This window comes from Myotis davidii, unplaced genomic scaffold (genome assembly GCF_000327345.1).
Source record: "Myotis davidii unplaced genomic scaffold, ASM32734v1 scaffold209, whole genome shotgun sequence".
Classification (NCBI taxonomy): Eukaryota; Metazoa; Chordata; class Mammalia; order Chiroptera; family Vespertilionidae; genus Myotis; species Myotis davidii.
The window spans coordinates 3,263,871-3,280,356 of NW_006300047.1; the positions used below are offsets into that span (position 1 = coordinate 3,263,871).

General features: G+C 42.2%; 1 protein-coding gene across 1 annotated transcript in view; it reads left to right on the forward strand.

The window, feature by feature from the left end:
- The window catches only part of GRIN2A (glutamate ionotropic receptor NMDA type subunit 2A), a 381,557-nt gene extending 368,998 nt beyond the window's left edge, over window positions 1-12,559 (forward strand). The window contains exon 14 of the mRNA XM_006776302.2: window positions 1,119-12,559. Within this exon, the coding sequence (XP_006776365.1) occupies window positions 1,119-2,909 (1,791 nt within the window). The 3' untranslated portion in view covers window positions 2,910-12,559. The remainder of the gene's footprint in view (window positions 1-1,118) is intronic.
- The last annotated feature ends 3,927 nt before the right edge of the window (window positions 12,560-16,486 follow it).

Genomic DNA, 16,486 nt, shown 5'->3' on the forward strand with positions numbered 1-16,486 from the left:
GCTGCCAAAACTGTGGGAGCAGGAGTGGGGCAGGGGGGGACCGCAAAACACAATGTCACCGATGCCCTCTTGCCTACTATTGCACATGAACCGAATTCTTCCCTGGAGTTACTATTAAGTAGAAGTAAACAGCTATTTTTAAGAATGGAAGAAAGTGTAGTGGAAAACAGACATGTAGATGGACGTGCCTATATTTGAGCTCCCCAGGGGTCCATAAATCCCTGCATGGATTTAAATGCAGCACACTGTATCATCAGGACTCTCCACTGTCCCTCGCAGCTCAAACCCAACTCTATGTTGAGCAAATTCACACACAAACAAACACACAAAGGCTATATCGAGTGAAGTAAGAGAAAAGTTTGAGAGAGTGGCCCCAAAGGTTTGACCTATGGCATGTCTGTCTATCCCCTGAGTTCTACTTTTTTCTATGGTGGCTTCACTCTCAGGATAATGTCCCCACGTGGTGGCAAGACTGGTCCCCTGCAACTGCTACTTGTATCCTAGCATGTATGTCTATTCCTAAAAAAATTAAAAAATCTGATTCATCACACATACTAATAGATTTCATGCCTATACTGAATCAGAAAGGATTTTCTGACTGACCTACTTGGGTCTCATGAGTTGACTGATAGCTTCAGTGTGTGGGTAGGAGTAATTCCCCAAAAGAATTAATAATAGGTTGTCCTTTAATGTCAACTTAGTTTGTTTGTCAATAGCTGATTCTCTGGTATCCAAACTCCAAAGATGACTCTGAGAAATTTTAATAAAAAGCATGAGTTGGTGATCTGGGTGTTGACAGGGTTGATTAAATACATGCCAATTTGGAGGCACTGAGACCCTCCTAGTTATATGAACATTCATTGATGCCTTTTCTCAAGCTTCATGTATGACTATTTGCAAAAGCGTTTAATAACTTTGAGCCAGAGAGAAAAGATAAGGCTGATACTTTGCCACTGGTCTCATCCATTAAGAAACATTATCAGGCTTTGTGTTGGATTTTGCTATTTCTCCAGGGCTCCTACAAGAAGGCCATATCTCACCTTTGCAGATAGAGTTCAGGTGTGGAGTGGTTTCCTTTTCTTGCTGCTGCTGATGGTGTGTTATGTCACTTCCCACAGGGCATTTACAGCTGCATTCACGGGGTGCACATTGAAGAAAAAAAGAAGTCTCCAGACTTCAACCTGACCGGCTCACAGAGCAACATGTTAAAATTCCTTCGGTCAGCCAAAAACATGTCCAACATGAACTCCTCAAGAATGGATTCTCCCAAAAGAGCTGCCGACCTTATCCAAAGAGGTTCCCTGATCATGGACATGGTTTCAGACAAGGGAAACTTGATATATTCAGACAACAGGTCCTTTCAGGGGAAAGACAGCATTTTTGGGGACAATATGAATGAACTCCAAACATTTGTGGCCAACAGGCACAAGGACAACCTCAATAACTATGTGTTCCAGGGCCAGCACCCTCTGACTCTCAACGAATCTAACCCTAACACGGTGGAGGTGGCCGTGAGCACAGAATCCAAAGGGAACTCCAGGCCCCGGCAGCTTTGGAAGAAATCCATGGACTCTCTGCGCCAAGATTCAATGACCCAGAACCCAGTCTCCCAGAGGGAGGAGGGAACATTGGAGAATAGGACCCACTCCCTAAAGAGTCCCAGGTACCTTCCAGAAGAGGTGGCCCACTCAGACATTTCAGAGACTTCTAGTCGGGCCACGTGCCACAGGGAACCTGACAACAATAAGAGCCACAAGACCAAGGACAACTTCAAAAGGTCAATGGCCTCCAAGTATCCCAAGGACTGCAGCGAGGTCGAGCGCTCATACTTGAAAACCAAAGCGAGCTCCCCCAGGGACAAGATCTACACCATTGATGGTGAGAAGGAACCCAGTTTCCACCTAGATCCCCCCCAGTTTGTTGAAAACATGGCCCTCCCCGAGAACATGGACTTCCCAGATGCCTACCAGGACCACAGTGAGAACTTTCGCAAGGGGGACTCCACGCTGCCCATGAACAGGAACCCTCTGCACAATGAAGATGGGCTTCCCAACAATGACCAGTATAAGCTCTACTCCAAGCACTTCACCTTGAAGGACAAGAGTTCCCCTCTCAGCGAGGGCAGTGACCGCTACAGGCAGAACTCCACACACTGCAGGAGCTGCCTTTCCAACCTGCCCACCTATTCAGGCCATTTCACCATGAGGTCGCCATTCAAGTGTGATGCCTGCCTACGGATGGGGAACCTCTACGACATTGATGAAGACCAGATGCTTCAGGAGACAGCGAATCCAGCTACCCAGGAGGAGGTCTACCAGCAGGACTGGGCACAGAACAACGCCCTCCAGTTCCAAAAGAACAAGCTAAGGATTAGCCGTCAGCATTCCTATGATAACATCCTCGACAAGCCTAGGGAGATAGACCTTAGCAGGCCCTCTCGGAGCATAAGCCTCAAGGACAGGGAACGGCTTCTGGAGGGAAATTTGTACGGGAGTCTTGTCAGTGTCCCCTCCAGCAAACTCTTGGGGAACAAAAGCTCCCTCTTCCCCCAGGGTCTGGAGGAGGGCAAGCGGAGCAAGTCTCTCTTGCCAGACCACACCTCCAATAACCCTTTCCTCCACTCCTATGGGGATGACCAACGCTTAGTCATTGGGAGATGCCCCTCAGACTCGTATAAACACTCGTTGCCATCCCAGACAATGAATGACAGCTATCTTCGATCCTCCTTGAGGTCAACGGCATCGTACTGTTCCAGGGACAGTAGAGGCCACAACGATGTGTATATTTCCGAGCATGTTATGCCTTATGCTGCAAATAAGAATAATACGTACTCTACCCCCAGGGTTTTGAATTCCTGCAGCAATAGACGTGTGTACAAGAAAATGCCTAGTATTGAATCTGATGTTTAAAACCTTCCATTAATGTTTTATCAATAGGGAAACATACGTAATGGCCAACATTCTGGAGGGAAAATGTTGGATGTCCAATAGTGCCCTGCAAAGAGGAAGAGGATTTAGGAAGGTATTTTTTTTGTTGTTGGTTCTTTTGCACATGGCTCCATGCCATAGTCTTCCACTCAAGGAATCTTGTGAGGTGTGTGCTGAGAATGGCAGATACCAGATAGGTGAGTCCTTAACCAAAAATAATAAATCAAAGGGCAAGTCTCCTGGACATGCCCACTAGGTATGTTGGCAATAATGATGCCTTGGATGCCAGAAGTGATGTTGTGATTTCCTATATTCCAAATTCCATTAAGCCAGTCCACCATGCAATTTTCACATCATAAACACCTAACGGTTTCTCTAATACAGAATAAGCAATATGGTATGCATGTAAATCCGACACAGACCAAATAAAACAGTTAAGAATGCATCTGCATTGTAGCGAGATTGACATGTGCAAGAGATTAGGAAGTTTGGCTTTGTAACCATTTCAGCTTTTTTGTCATGCCTTCCATCACAGTCCAGGCCCAACCCCAGAACTCCAGGCTCCCCCAAAGAATAGCAAATCAGTGCGTTTCATGCTAACTCTACTACTACCTTCATTAGAGTCCATTTCCAAGACACATCTAGAGTAAAAGGCCGGAAGGGCCCTCAGGCAGAGAGCTGTAAGAATCTCTTTGGATGTCCATTTGTGTGTTTCACAGACGCGCTCTCATCCTTGGCTTCTGGTCTTGTTCAGGACTGCATAAATTAAGACATTTATGTCTTCGATATCTAAGTGTGGATCTTCTGTCTATGACACAGCGGCCCTTATAGTTTATCCTGAAGACTCCTGTGTACGTAAGTTTGCATTTCTCCCCTTCTGGTGATGACTCAGGGTTGTATAGTATCTGTTATCCCTTTCCTTCCAGAGTAACCATAGCTTGTTCAGTCCCCAAACAGCCATGGTGGCTCCAATCAACTGTGTGTTGCTGTTTCCAGGGTTGTTAATGTGGTGGCAGGCACCAACAGCCATATGTGCGCTGTGATCTGTAAGAAGTACAGTGCCATCTGTCTGCAGAAGGCTGGTGTGGTTTTCGGTTTATGTTTCTTACCGTCATGGAATTTAGTTGGACACTCATTTCCACCCCAGCCTCCTCAAATCAAAAGCCTTCAAAACATGAGAGACACTCCTGCATCTTCCCTGAGCATCCTCCAAATTGTGGGTAAACATCAGTGGGACAAGCGAGTTCTCTCTTCTGAAATATTCACCCTGTTGGAGGCTAACTGTTTCATTGGCACCAACAGAGACAGATGAAAAATTCCTCAAAGCATTTGTCATTTCTGAGTCCCCTCCAGTATCTCATTCTTAATCTACTCAAACCTGTGCGTGTGTGATATGAAATGATACTCATCTAGCAGGATTGGGGGAGAAAGGGGAATCTTTATGCCTGGGAAGCTCTTAGCACCGTGCCTGGCACATGCAAAGTGCCTACATAAATAAATAAAGACAGTTGCTATGTTATGATACTTTATCAGACCAGAATTTTAATATTTAAATATTAAATATTACTAAGACCACAAACAAGAGTAAATATTTTATACAGTTTTAATCTAATAATTAATGTATTTTAAAATACATTAATATCCCTGAAATATTTGGGAGAGCTAGCCATCAGGTTTTTTTCAGAGTAACTCAGTCTGCTTTGGCGACATGCTGCAGAAACCCTAAGCTAATGTAGACTAGCTTCACAGTTGTTTCCTCCTGCATTTTGCTTTGGGTTCTTGGAAAAGGGGACAGAATGTCAGGTTGAAAAGTTATCCTGTTTCTTTTCTTCATGGTGTGTTCTGTTTTGTAGGTAGTGTTTTCCTGTGAATGGGTAGGTGCCAGAAATAATTCTCCTGGAGCTTGAGAATTCACTGAATGGCTCCATCTTTGGGGAAGTGTACCCGATTTACAATATTCCCAGAATGATGAAAGCTGGTTGCAGTAAATTTCAGTCAGTGGTAGAGAGGCTGAGGAAGGCAATGGGTGAGAAGGTGTCCCATCAACCTTGTGGTAGAAAGGAAGAAAGGGCTGACTAGACATTGATGACAAATGCACTTGAACACTGTATTTTATTCATGGATGTTGCACCTTTGCTGCCCCTAGACCCAACAATGGAGGAATGTATACTGAAGGACCTTGAATAGTCACCCCAATTTCTAATCTCAGGTATACCATTGATTGTCTTTTAGAACATTCTGCCTTTGCCCTTCCATTGCATTCCAGACCTGTCTTCCCCAGCCAGGATTTTCCCATAAATTTGTCACATCTTTGCATGACATGAATTAAAAAGTCTCCCCAGAATACAGAAAAGTTGTATGTCATTAATTCAAAGAGGCTTTGTCTTCGTCCAGTGTCCTCAAAACCCATGGGGTTGCCACTGTGATAGAGATCTCTAGGGGAGTGCAAATTACACGTGGAAGGATTCCTTGGCCCCCAAAGTCTTCTAATAACAGCATTATTTCTGCTATTAATCCCATGCTTCTCTGGATAAGAAACTAAAAGTGTGGCTTTTGGAAGAACCAACAGTACTGGAAAAAATATGTAGTAGTGCGCTGGAAAAAATATGCCTCCTTTTATACCCATAGTTTCTCTAAAAGACAATCAGAATTGGATAGTATATAATAAATACCTAATTTCCCTCCTCCACTAATGCACTGACTCTTCATTGGGATGATCCCAAACATAAGAAAATTGCCATGGGTCAGATGGTCAATTTTTAAGTGACAGGCGATGTTGTGGAGTTATTCAGAGATAATCCACATCCAGTCAGTTCTTTGGAAAAAGAATATCAGAATATGACACCCAACTGTAAATGATGCCTACAATATAGGAGGTGACAAGAATGAAATAGGAAGCCTTGAGCTTAGGCATTCATCCCCAAGGGTTCTGTCATCTTAGATTTGTTGATGCCAAGGAGCCAGAATCTCTGAATCCAACTTTGTGCCCAAGTTTCACCTGACTGCAGTCAGAGCTGGCATCGTAATGATGTTTCATTAGCTCTACATGATTTTCTCCACTTGAGAGGACCCAACTGGTACACCTTTACGCAAATGCTCATGCTCCTGCCCACATGCAACCAACTTAAAATATTCTGTGTTAGGAAGAGAGTCTTCTAATCTAGGGCATGAGTTCTGCTCTGGGAAACATGTGCACATCTGGAAAAGCGTGCTCCTTATCCTCACACACTGGGGTTGTTAGGTCACTTCCGGTTGCAATGCTCTGAGAAGGCAAGTTCCTGATTGGTCTGTTTTTCTGCCAGTGGGGCTTCCATGAGAGGTGTGAGATGATAATCTCCCCACACATTGCATCACTCTTCCATCCTATGGAAATCTCACTGCAGGATTTTGGCCAGCACCATGACCGAGTGTCTCATGGTGCTGTTTCAGAGGGTGCCTGAGAAGGTTTTATATATAGCTTTTCTGACAAAGGCATTAAAATTCACCCATTGCAGCAAAATTAGTCAAATCAATTCACGCTTCTTTTCAAGGGAGGGAAAAAAAGAAAATTACACCTTGTTTACAAATGAAATAGCTTCACTTAAGTGGGACTCTAGCCAAGGCAGCTAATTAGTAAAAAGATCCACGGCCACCATACAGTCGCACACTGTTTACTCTATTTGACATTTCTTACCGCTGATGTGTATTTAATATTCTGCATCCTCCTCAGGAAATGACAAATGCCCTGAATTCTTTGCAAATAGAATTGCTAATGAAAAAGGAAAAAAAAGTTGGTGTTAATTAAATGGTGATTAAAAATTTATCTTCTTTAAACCTAAAAAGTGCAGCTGTAATAATCAGTTGTCATATAAATAAATACCTCACACTGAAATCCCTTGCAGTTTGAGACCTAAATAAATACTAATGGGAGAAACCTAAATACCTTTCAGAAGAGCTGAATGTATTTGTTAACTGGATGCACATCCCGTACTGTTTCTTTGTGCGTTGCTGTTGTGCATGAGGCCTTGGAAGGGGGACATGAGCTGTCTCTGCGAGAGAGCCTGTTTGTATTACCCATGGCTATCGTAGACGTAATTGGACTTCAAGGTAAAAACACAAAACAAAACTGAGTAGGTGGAATCTAAACTCATTGGTTGATATTTACTATGTGCTAGGGGTTCTTGATAGAGATAATTTCCATTCCAAAAGCAGTGTTTATTTTCACTTGAGACAAAATGAGACATTTTGGGATACCCCCATCTTCTTTTGGTGAACAGGGTTGAAAGTGCTTAATGAGAGGTGAAGTGGGGCTTATACTTGAAAAGGTCTCCCAATATGCAGTTGCCCTGTACCCATTTTCTCCCTTTTCACTGTACTGTGTTCATACCTACTTGTACCAGATGAGGCCAGCTTGCCACTTGATAGAGATCAGAGATGATCAAATGCACTTATCTTGTGAATACAAATGCTTGTGTACACATGTATATACTATACATGCTTGATTTCTATAATTCACACGTAAGTGTATTATCCAAATAAAATTGTACATACTGTAAAGTTTATGTTAACAATTAAATGGTGGTGATGGTATTAACACATGGAAAACCCATTCTGGTTATTGATGGGATGATGTTTATGTAGACAGGGCACTATTTTTTTTTAAAAAAAAATCTCAGTTCTAGGGAGGGTGGCAGAGCCAAGTGGGATTTGGATGCTGGTGTTCTTGACCCCTTCTTTAAAAATGTATCTGGAGTTAGGGGCATGGAGTATATTCTGCTCACGTTTGCTTCTGAAGACAATGCTGATAAAGACATGAATGTGATTTCTGTAAAGTCATCAGAGGGCATTTTTTTCTGTTCAATTCCTTATTCTCTTCCCCCACCTGAACTCTTTCTGTGGCCAGAAGTACTCTCAGAAGAGTTATCAGCTAAAGGTGCCTGCCCAGAAGGGCCTTAGACAAACATAACTGAAAGAAGTCACCAAGATTTGAGGCAAGGGGATGGGAGGTGAGAAAACTAAGAGGAAATGAAGTTCCCAAGGAGACAGTAATCTGTAGGATTGTCAAGTTGACAGTTTCGGAGCCATGGCCTAGTACCCAAGGCTTCATGGCCCAGTTCCCAGCTTGGTCCTCTTGACCAGCTGACTCATTTCTAGGTTTCTCTTGAGAGCTCTCCTGAGTACCTGTGGGATAAGAGCCAGAGGACCTTATAGAACTGACCCATCTTTCTTTGCCTCTTGCCTTATGCAGACCCAAACATCCCTCTTTGAATTTTAGTTTTCCTTCGAGCTCCCCAGCACTCCCTGCCTCAGAGTCCTGGAAAAGAGAATATCTTGTTTCAGGGACTTATTCCCTGGGAAGAGTCAATGAAGGATATAGTTTAAAACCTCAAACCAAAGATGAGAGCTGGCAGTGATCGCTGAGATGATAGAGTTCTTTCCTGTGAGCCAAGGATGAGCAAAGGACACTGATCACTGATAGCACTTGACTGACACTGATCAGCTGATAGCACTTGACTGAGTGTCTAATCTCTCTTTAAGGCCAATTTGGGATGGAGGAGCCACAAAGGAAATAGAAAATTGTCTTTTCTAATAGTAGCTTATGGTCTAGAAATTCAGTTTCTTAATACAAAAGATAGCCAAGGACCCATGAAATGCAAACACAGAGTAGATTTGATAAATCTACTATTTAGAAACTAGAAATGATAAATAATTCTTGCCAGGAAATCAAAATGTATCTGATTCTATGATCAAACAAACAATGAAGCCCTCCCCTAGATCTGTAAGTAACTTTGGAGGATACAGTTTTTTCTCCTGGGGATGCCTTGATTACTTTAATCTTCAAAGATGGAAACCTAAGGGTATCTAACCAGGTGAATAAACTTGCCCTTCCGCATTTTGCACAGACAGGCTTAGATCTGATTCCACTCGACGCTCAAGCCCTTGCCAAATCATGCCTCCTTCTAGCTCTGCTTTCTGTCATGTGCTTCAAGGAAAGGTTGAAAAAAAAATCTCAAAGGATTAAAAAATAGATCATGATGTAAAAAAGACTATTTCCTGAAAGCTTTCTTCTCTGGTTTTGTTTTTGACTTGTGAAAAATATTTTTGATAGTTCAGGGTATAAATGTATCAGGGAAGGGAGTAGGGAGAATTCCTTGTTGAGTCCCAAGTGCCTACTGTTTTGGCTGGTGAAGAGAACACACCAGGTGCCCTCGAGAGAAAATGGGGCAAGGAAATTTCAGGAAGATGGTGGGCGGATATGGAGCTTATTTTTTTTCTCTGTCCATCCTATTCTTGCATTACTGGAATGTTAGCTTCTTTGCTTATCCCAAGTACATGCCTTGAGTCAGAAGTTGAATTTGAAAATATTAAAATATATCCACGTTGAGTACAGACAATATTCCAGGCATATCCTAGGATGTGATTCTCAAAATAACCTTAGGGTGAAGTCTGGTTGCTCCCATTTGACAGATAAGGAAACCAAGGCTCAGGGCAATCTTGGCCTCATCAGTAACAAAAGCTTGCTAATAAATCCCTAATGTCTGGCATATTCTTGAAGTGCCTGATCTCCTCCAGAGAGGTCAGAATAGAAGTCAGAAAGAGAGATATGCTGTTCAGAGGTCCCCACAGCTCTCTCTTGAGTTTCAGCCTCTGTGGTGAGGAAGTTAGTCAGTGTCCACCCCCATCACCTGGTTTGGGGGTGCATTGAGAACTCCTGGGGATCTCAGATCTGTTCTCAGTCCCTTCTGAGACTTGAATGCCATTTGTGTCTCTCCCTTATATGCTTGTGCTTAGCATTTGCTTTTCTGGTTCCTGGAGAGTTATTTTCTCTACTTAGCATGTGCCTAATCTTAAATATCCCCTTCCTTTTTTTTTCTCAATAGACATCAGGGCTAATTCCATTAAACATATGCAAATAGTATTCTTTCATGTGTGTGGACACACACACATATGCACGTGCACACGCACACATGCTGCCTTGTGGCTCCATTAAAGGTCTCATAACTAAACATTTTGACACATTTTCCAAAAGGCCATATTATTTAGAAATGGACTGGCCCTTCTGTTTCCTCTAGATGTTTGGTTATTTTCACCAAGCAGACAGAATAAGGTTTGAGGTGTGACAGAGAATAGCAAATAGAGTTTTGCATAAATGATTAAGAGGTTGGTGGTCAGAATGACTGAGGCCCAACTAGTAAGACTGTTTTTCCTTCTTGATCTGTTATTCCCCCCCAAAAAAATCTTAGAGTTACTTTCCTAGTAACTGACATCACGATAACTATTGAATTAGTGAATGCTTGTTCAGTTTGTCTCTTTACAGAGTGTTGACTTCGGATATTTTCACTAGGCATTCTAGGAGTCCCGAATGATGTAGTGTTTAATGTATCATGTAGGCAATGACACTGAGCCCATTCATTCTTTTTTTGCACGCCCCTCCCATGGTTTCAGCCACACTTGTCTCTCCTGGCACTTACATTTACTGTGAGGGGCAGCATACCAGGTCCATTTTATAGATGAGAAAACTGAGCTGAGATCTGAAGGAATATTTTTCTAGAAGGTTCTGTGAATCAATCTCTCAGGATGGTCAGTTAACCTCACGTAAGCACCCTTGTCCTCATCCCTGAGAAATTCTCTAGCTGTTTCAAACTGGCAGTAAAATGTCTCAGGACAGAAAGGTTATAATATGATTTAATAGCTATTTGGAGGTCCTGCAGTTTGGTCTACAGTGCAAGACCATATCCTCCTAGGGAAGTTGAGCTGTGTAGAATCCAGAACGCTCAAAAGAACAATTTGGCCAGTGATATATCTTCACCGAGGCCGTATTTCAAAGCACACAGCTCTCCAGGGAGCAGAGACCAAATTGTTTAAAATGGAATCATTTCTCAGATTACATTCCTCAAATAAGATGTCAGCAGTATGCAGAAACAAGCAAGAGGTTATCACTCATAAATCCCTCTTATGCACCTTATCCATGAAACAATGTCTTTGCATTGTTGCAATTCCAGAACATTCCTCATTAGCCATAACCCTGAGTCATAACCTCTTCCACTTAATTCTCCCTCACACCTTTGGGAAGGATTTAAGATGAGCCTTCAAAAGGATATTAACATAACATGTAACCAATACCACAGCTGCCTTTTAAATTAATAAGATTAATTGTTCTCTGGCAAACAAAAGTTTGTCTTTGGCATTTTAAATACTTCTCATTGATCTGACATTTTGCTGTTCTAAGCTTGTAAAGGGCTCAAATCAAAGACTATTGATAGCTGAACAAATAGAGAAGGTCCAGATTTGGTCAGTTTTTCCATGGAAAAACAATTTTAGCCTTTTGAATTCAATTAAGGTTTTTACATTAGCCATCTGAGGCATTGAATTGTTTCTATTCTCAGTTAACCTGATTCAAATAAATGAACAGTATTGACTTTTAGCCCTGTTTTATTTTTTAAAATCGTAAGTGTATTGGGTTTCTCTGAGGCCATGACCATGAAGGAAATGTTTAGAAATGAAAGCTTCAGACAACTATTTGGGGTCAAATTCTGATGCATTTGGGGAAGATGAACATGGCACTTGTAACGTTCTTATTTCCCAAATTCTTGGCAAAGAATGTCAGTTGCCTCTTTTTTTTTTTCAAATAAGAGATAAGATGAAGAATAAGATTTTCATAGAAAATTTAATAAACTCCTCGATATAACTAATTACATGGCCAGATGTGGCTCAGACACCTACCAAGCCCGAGAGTCCCCAAAGATTTATCAGTTATTTTTAGCTATGAATCTTAATCTTGTTTATCCCCCTGCTAAAACAAAGTGGAAAGCATTTATTTGCCAAATTATTTAGTCAGGACAATTCAATGTTGTTTATCATGAAAGAATGTTTGTGCGTTTGTGTTTACGTGTTTAATATATATTTCAAGCTGAATATTCAGAAAGAATTTGGCGAGTTAATTTGGTGGCTTGAATGAGAAGTAGGTCACTAAAATAACAAATAATGTCCTTTTACACAGAAGCAGAGGGTAAACTATTCATCGTTCACTCATGTTAGAAGACTTACTCTTTAAGACAGAAGCTGGTCATTACACACAAGCGAGAAATTGAATGGTGCACCTTTGAAGGTCCATATCTGAGTCTATTTTAACCCAACATGCATGGGATTGAGCTCCTTAGAGAGGGTTTCCATTCACAGCCACATTCAAACACAGTCCAAACCCCACATCAGAACTGGCTCGATCTCTTGTATGGCTGAGCCCAAAGCTGTGTGCTCTACTCAGTGGTTTCCATTTGGGAATAGATGTTCACGTACCAATCACAGCAGCTTCTACCTGTCATATTTTAATCCACTGCATGAGGAAGTGCTACTAACTGTATTAAATATTTCCAAGCATAGCTACTAAATTACACGTTTGCTTAACACCTTTCTACGATAGAGGAAGTATATACGTACTATGGTTGTCTTCTTGTAGTTACGTCTTTTATTTTTGTTCAACGTGTTATCAACCTGTTTTAAGGAATGGGGTTTGAAATGTGTGTGCAAACTGATCTGTAAATAACTCCCAAGGCAATGAAAGTGCCCGGTCCTATGGTGTAAAAATGTAAATACAGGAAAATTTCATTTTTCTAATAAAGATAATTTCTGCCGATTGATATGAAAATGAGAAACGGAGTTGTGGTCTTTGTTGCCATCGTTGCCGCCATGGTGGGCATCACTGATGTTGCAGGCAGGCTTATTATTATTGCAAAGGGGAAGTAGCTTGATTTCCCGCCTTTGTGCACTGGAGGGGTATAGGGGGAAGTGTGGAATTGGGAAGAATCCATGGTTTGGCTTCAGGATTTTAGCTGCATTCTTTGCTAACGTCCCTTATCAGGGCCTCATCTTCCTGTGCAGGTCCCACACTTGCAGTCTTGACTCTGGATAATGGTGAACTTTGCCAAGCCCTGTGAATTGTGGGGAAAAGTGATGGTTAAAGACTTCTCCTTTTTGTGTTCCAGGAAACAGCGTGTACTGCAGAGAACCACCCTTCTTTATGTGACTTAAATATGACTCATGGATGTCCCTCTTGTTTACCAAGGCCACACATAGACCGCTCTCAAATTCCCTTCCTTTGCCTCACAAAGGATTTGTTGAGCTTCTTGTCCCCACTGATGATTGGAAACAGAATGTTTGTTGACTGAACTTTGGTTACGCTTCTGTCCTTCTCCTGGGTCCCTGACTCTGGCCCACCTTCAGCCTGAGCAGGCACACAACCTCTCCTTAACAGCCCCTCCTGGGGATGGGCTGGCTTCAGAGTTTCCAACCTGTTGTCCAATCATGCTATTCCCATTCATTTCACTTCCTCACATCCTATTCTTTCTATCTGTTTGCTCCTCCTTATAAAAGAAAAACTCTTCTCGCCTAACCCTTAAGCCGCTTGCAGATCTATATTCAGAGCATTCTCCCTTTCCCAATAGTCCTTCTCCCTTATTGCTGTAGCCCCTTTCTCCCCACTGGAGGTAATTTTTCTGAACAACTTCACTCCTTACTAAAGCCAGATTTAATTTTTACTTGACAACCCCCAGATCAAAGGACATTTCTAAAACCAAAATATGACCATGTTTACTCCACCTCTCCTTCACTTAAAGCCTTTGGCTTAAAACAATGACCCACAGGCCAAGTTCAAATTCCATGGCCCAGCACACAGACTTTCCAGTCCCTGCCATGCCCTTGTCTACCACGTGCCTTATGCTGCGTCAGAGACCTTTCTGCTCTTCTGCAAAGAAAGACACCATCTGCTCTCATTTTCCCGTGCCTTCACTCACGCTCTTCTTCCCTCCAGGAATGTTGGTCTCCTCCTCCTCTCCTCTTCAAAGTTAGTCCTCCTCCAAGATGTATTGCCAGTAGAAACCCCTTCTTAGTGTTTCCAAGCTCTCCCCAGCAGCAGAGGTAACACCTGGCTGATCCAGGCGTTGGCAGGTTTTACCATATTTTTCATGTGTGCTACCTCTCCTTGGAATGTGAGCTTTTCCAGGCAAGGGCCATGTCATTTTTCACATTTGAATCCCAGCACCCCACCCAGCATATGACACAGCGAGGGCACCTACTAAAAACTTGTGGATGGGTAGAAGGATGGCTAGTTGGAAGAGTGGATAGCTGATGGGTGGGTGCATGGATGGATGGGCAGATAGATGAAGTCCTTTGGAACCTGTTCTTGATTTACCTCACTCTCTACTATATTTTCAGTATCTCATCCAGTCCTTTGACTTAAAATGCCACTGACTATCCCCAAATTTCTTATTTGGGTCTAACCGCCCTTGTAAACTCTGGACTCACATATATGTGAGCTCACATACCTATTTATATTTTATAACTCCACCTAGAGATGTTAAAGACATCCAAAACCTAAAATGTCTTTAAAAGTACTCTGGACCACCCTACAACATACACAGAAGTCAGAGAGTTCTCTATCTCAGGAAATGATACTACAACTGACATGCTTTCTCAGGCCAAAAGCCTATTTGCCATCCTTCACTCCTCTTTCCCACTCACATCCAATCCAATGGCCAGCTTAAGTCTGGATGATCTTTAAAATTCATCCAGGATCCATCTGCTTCTCATCGTGTCCACCACTGTCACCAGCCCCTGACCTCCCATCTATACTGCAATAGCTTTCTAACCCTCCACCTAGCTTTTCCGCTTGCCTTCATGTCTGTCCGTTCTCCAGACAGAAGCCAGGGTCATCTTTTCAAGATGTTAATTAGATCATATCCCTCAACTTCTCTCAAGCTTTCAATGCCTTTCCATTACAATCGAAATAAAATAAAAATTCTTCCCATTCTAACTCATATTACACGTCCCTAACTCATATTACAGTACACTCTCCAAGAAAAAAGGATACATTTTCCCTTTTCTCTGGCCTCATTCCCTGTCTTTTGAGCCTTTTCTCATCCCCAGCCTTCTCTCTCTCTCTCTCTCTCTCTCTCTCTCTCTCTCTCTCTCTCCCTCTCTCTCTCCCTCAGCTAAAGATGGGCCATTTCCAACGCATTTTCTATTAACTGAAGTGGCACTAAATACCATCGCTGCTATGAAACTAATCAGCAATTTGTGAGATGTTTTTACACCCATGTAGCCCCATTTGGGGGGCATCATTATTTCCTAATTAGGAGCTATTTGTAGTTGGGACTTGAGACATTTGCTTCTGCCAGTGACATGGCTATCCAGAATAGTTCACTTTGTTTATTTATTTATTTTTGCTCCCCCAAGATTCTGCTGGCTGAAGCCAGATAGCCAGACAGCCAAGCAAACTTAATTCACAGGCAGTTATGGTCTCGTGGTAGAGAAAATCTCTGACTTACCAGTCAAATTTGCTATAATTCTGAGGATAAAACAAACAAAAAAATTGTTTCTCTTAGAAGACTGTAGTCTTCTGCTAGAAATGGACCGATTGGAATCATTTACCTTCTTTCCTAAGAGCGGTAATGAAATTTGTCAAGGTTCATTAAATTAACCCATTTTTGTCAAGAGCCCTTTAGAAATCTTTAGAACACTTCTATGTGGCAGGGATTATAATCTCCCTTTTAAATATTTGGAAACCAAGAGTCAGAGAGTTGAAGTGACCCAGGTCCTTATGAAGCAGGAGTCAGGGTGAGCGTGGGTCAGCTGGAATCCACATCCCGTGATCTTTTATCTCTAGTTCTATGCTCAGTGTTACCTAGGTTCCAATAGAGCAGCAGTTCTCTACCTGTGGGTCACGACCCCTTTGGCAGTTGAATGACCCTTTCATAGAGGTCGCCTAAGACCATCCTGCATATCAGATATTTACATTACGTTTCATAACAGTAGCAACATTACAGTTATGAAGTAGCAACGAAAATAACTTTATGGTTGGGTCACAACATGAGGAACTGTATTTAAAGGGCCAGAAGGTTGAGAACCACTGCAATAGAGTAAGGCAGGTACGTCCTCTGTGTCCCTAATCCCTTATCCACTGTAAATGCTCCATTGATATTTTTAAATAAACATGTAGCAGAAAGAGGAGCCAGAACGTCTTAGGTTCTTGACCACATCCTAGCTTTGTGAACTTTGGGTAGTCTCTCTAAATCTCTGTTCCTTCTCATAGTATTCTCATGCATATCTGTAAAATGAGAATTTTCAGCTCCAACTCTTCCCTCTTCATAGGCTTATGCAGAGGCATGGTTGACCATACAATATAAAAGATAACTCCGTTTGCACTTTTTTTAGTTCCAAAACGTAGAAGTTGTACTCAGGGTATCCTATCTAATAATAGACAAAGATTGAAATTAAATTAACCATACCTCCGCTACACTTCCCATTGGCTAATCAGTGAGATATGCAAATTACCCCCAAACCAAGATGGTAGCCACGCAGCTGAAGCAAGCAGGAGGCTTGCTTGCTCCAGTGATGGAGGAAGCCAAGCTTCCTCCTTGCTGTGGCTGGGCTCTGAGCTCCACTCTAAGCAAAAAAGTTGCAATTATAAAAGCTAAACAAACCCCAGATACCTGCTTTCAGCAGGCCGTGACCTTGGAGATGGAGTGGCAACAAAATTTCAATGATAGAAGATAAATAAATCCCAGAATAAAAGAAAAAAAGTA